Source organism: Monoraphidium neglectum (genome assembly GCF_000611645.1).
Source record: "Monoraphidium neglectum strain SAG 48.87 unplaced genomic scaffold scaffold05997, whole genome shotgun sequence".
In the NCBI taxonomy this organism is placed as follows: Eukaryota; Viridiplantae; Chlorophyta; class Chlorophyceae; order Sphaeropleales; family Selenastraceae; genus Monoraphidium; species Monoraphidium neglectum.
This window is the reverse complement of record NW_014007636.1, coordinates 1-2588: the sequence shown is the minus strand read 5'-3', so window position 1 is coordinate 2588 and position 2588 is coordinate 1. Positions and strand designations below refer to the sequence as shown.

Sequence of the window (2588 nt, the reverse complement as noted above, 5' to 3'; positions counted from 1 at the left end):
CGACGGCGAGGGATTGGAGGGGGCGGCCGACGTTGAAGATGGAGAGCTCGCGAATTGGGACCAGGCGGCCGTGGGCCGCGTCCAGTTGGAGGAGCAGAAGTTCAAGGGGCGGCGACGCGACGAGGACGCAGCCGGCGACGCAGTCCATGGCGATGGGGACCTGCGGGGTTTGGAGGCGTGGATGTAAGTTCGCGAGTGGATGGGATTGGGTGGATGTGGTGTGTGTGTGTGTGTGTGGGTGTGCGGCAACCCGTGTGAAGGGGTTGGAGAGCGCAGTGCGCAGGCATGGTGCCGGTGATGGGACGAGGGTGAGTTGGACGGGCGGGGGGCATGCGTGACAAGGGGGAGGAGGGCGTGCGTCCGGCCGCCTGCAAGGGCCAGCGTGGGGCTGTCGGCCCTATGAGGTTGGGGCTTGAAGTTGATGGTTCTGGAATTGAGGATTGTCCCCTCTCACAAGGCAGGGGCTCGCTCGCCCTTGCAGGCGGTACGTTTAAGGAGGGCCGACAGAGCAGCGCCCTGGCCCGCGAAGAGCCCCGTCAAGCACCAGTCAAACACCGGTCAAACGGCGTTGAGACCGGTGTCAAATGGGGGTCAAGGTGACATCACCCACCCGCTTGAGGTCGTACGACGCCACCAGCGACCCAAAATCCAGGTGCCGCTTTGGGAACACGAGGATCTGGCACCCCGCCGCCTCCCCCTTCCCGTGCGCGACGCCCCCGGCGCCGCCGCCGCCGCCGCCCGCAGCGGCGGCGCCCCCGTTCCCGTTCGGCGTGCCGCCGCCGCCGCCGCCGCCGCCGCCGCGGTGGCCAGGGGGCGCCGCGCGCGCGAGCGCCCACTGGCTGGTGGCGGCGATGACTGGGTCTATGGAGGGCGCTGAGCATGCGACCACGTTGCCCCCAAGCCAGCCCAGGGCCACACACGAGACGCGGCGCTCCTGCGGGCGCCAAGAAAAGGGGGGTTTGCGCTCGCACAGTCAGCAAAGGTCATCGGGACGGTCGCGGCAAGGTTGCCATTGCACTGAGGAGAGCATTCCGCCCGCACGCACGGCGACCGCGCGGCGCAAGGAAAAAACGTGCGCCGGCGCCGGCGACGGCGCCCGCTGCAGCCGGCGGCGGCGGCGGCGGCACCGCGGGTCACCTGCGTGACGTCGCCGAACAGCCGCCACCGCTCCGCGTGCCGCCCGTACACCGCCAGCCCGCGCCGCCCCGACACCGCCACGTCGGCGCCGCTCGCGCTCGCCGCCGCGTGCACCAGCGGCCACCCCGCCGCCACGTAGCCGGCCGGCAGCGGCACGTGGAAGGCGGACAGGTCGTTCGCGGCGCCGCCGCCGCCGGCGCCGCCCGCGCCGCTGCCGCCGGGCTCGTCGGCGCCGGCCATTGAGGCGCGGAAGGCTGCGGGGCCGGAGGGCTGCCAGAGGGGGCGCGACAGCGGCTGGGCCTCGCTGATGAGCAGCAGGCGGTCTGCGGCCTGGGGGGGCGGCGGGAGCCGTTGTTTGGTTTGGTTTTTGCTGATTCCATCGCAACTGTTGTGTGTGTGTGAGCATTTCGTATGACCAAGTACGTAGGAATACAGGAGGAAGCTTGAGCGAGTGTGCATTTCCACCGCCATGGTGCGTCGAGCGACGGCGCCGTCGCAATCAAGGCCGCACCCGCGACCCCACCCACGCACCGCTGAAGCACGGCCGGCCCTGCCGCTGCTCGCCCCGGCGCCCCCGCCACAGGTCCCGCCTCTGTTTGCCCCTGCCCGACGACGCCCGTGTGACGTACTCCTGCACCCCCCTCACACACACACACACACACGAACACACACACGTACACACTAGCGGCCCCCGCGCCCCACCTGCAGCAGGTGCAGCTCCCCCCGCTGCTCGTCCACGTCAGCGCCCACCTGCGCCGCCCTGCAAGTCATGGCACGGTGGTGTTGGGGTTTATGTGGTTGTTGAGGTTGTTGTTGTGGTTGTTGAGGTTGTTGTTGTGGTTGTTGTTTTTGTTCGTGGTGGTGGTGGGGGGGTTGTGGTGGCGTCGATGGTGATGGTGATGGTGGCGGTGGCGCTGGCGGTGGTCGCCGGCGCCGACAGCTCTGCTTCTGCTGTTTGCTTCTTCCATGCTGGCCGCGCTGTGCATGCGGTGCCCGCATTTTATTGCGGGCGCGGCGCTCGTCGGGTTGGGCGCGGCTACTCCAGGCTGCCGGGGGCGGCGCAACGGGTTTCAGAGCAGCGCCGAGGTGCGCAGCTGGGCAGAGCCCGGGGCAACCCGCGCTCTGGTCGCTGCGACAGCACGACAGCGCCGCCCCCGCCCCCCCCCTATCACTCGTCCCACGCCCTGCTGAGAGCGCTGGGAGCGAGGGGCGCGGCGCGCTCGCACCTGTGGTTGCCGCCGAGGGACTTGGCAAACGCCACCTCCAGCAACTCGCTGCCCGCGCCCCCGCCCGCCGCGGGCGCCAGCAGCCGCGCCGCGCGCTCCGGCAGCCGCGCGCCGCCGCCATTGCCCCCGCCACCTGGCCCCGCGGGGCCGCCGCTGCCGGCCGCGGACGCGACCAGCAGGGCATACCCCAGCGTGCCCCACGCGAGCGCCTGGACGCTCCCGCTC

At 71.1% G+C, this 2588-nt stretch overlaps 1 protein-coding gene across 1 annotated transcript; it reads right to left on the bottom strand.

Annotated features, from left to right (window-relative positions):
* Window positions 1–610: 610 nt before the first annotated feature.
* Window positions 611–1908, bottom strand: MNEG_16112 (hypothetical protein; the record flags this gene model as incomplete). Its single annotated transcript, XM_014035417.1, has 3 exons — window positions 611–934; window positions 1138–1467; window positions 1840–1908. Coding segments are annotated over 3 exons (723 nt in total), but the record flags the coding sequence as incomplete, so codon positions are not given.
* Between the last annotated feature and the right edge of the window lie 680 nt (window positions 1909–2588).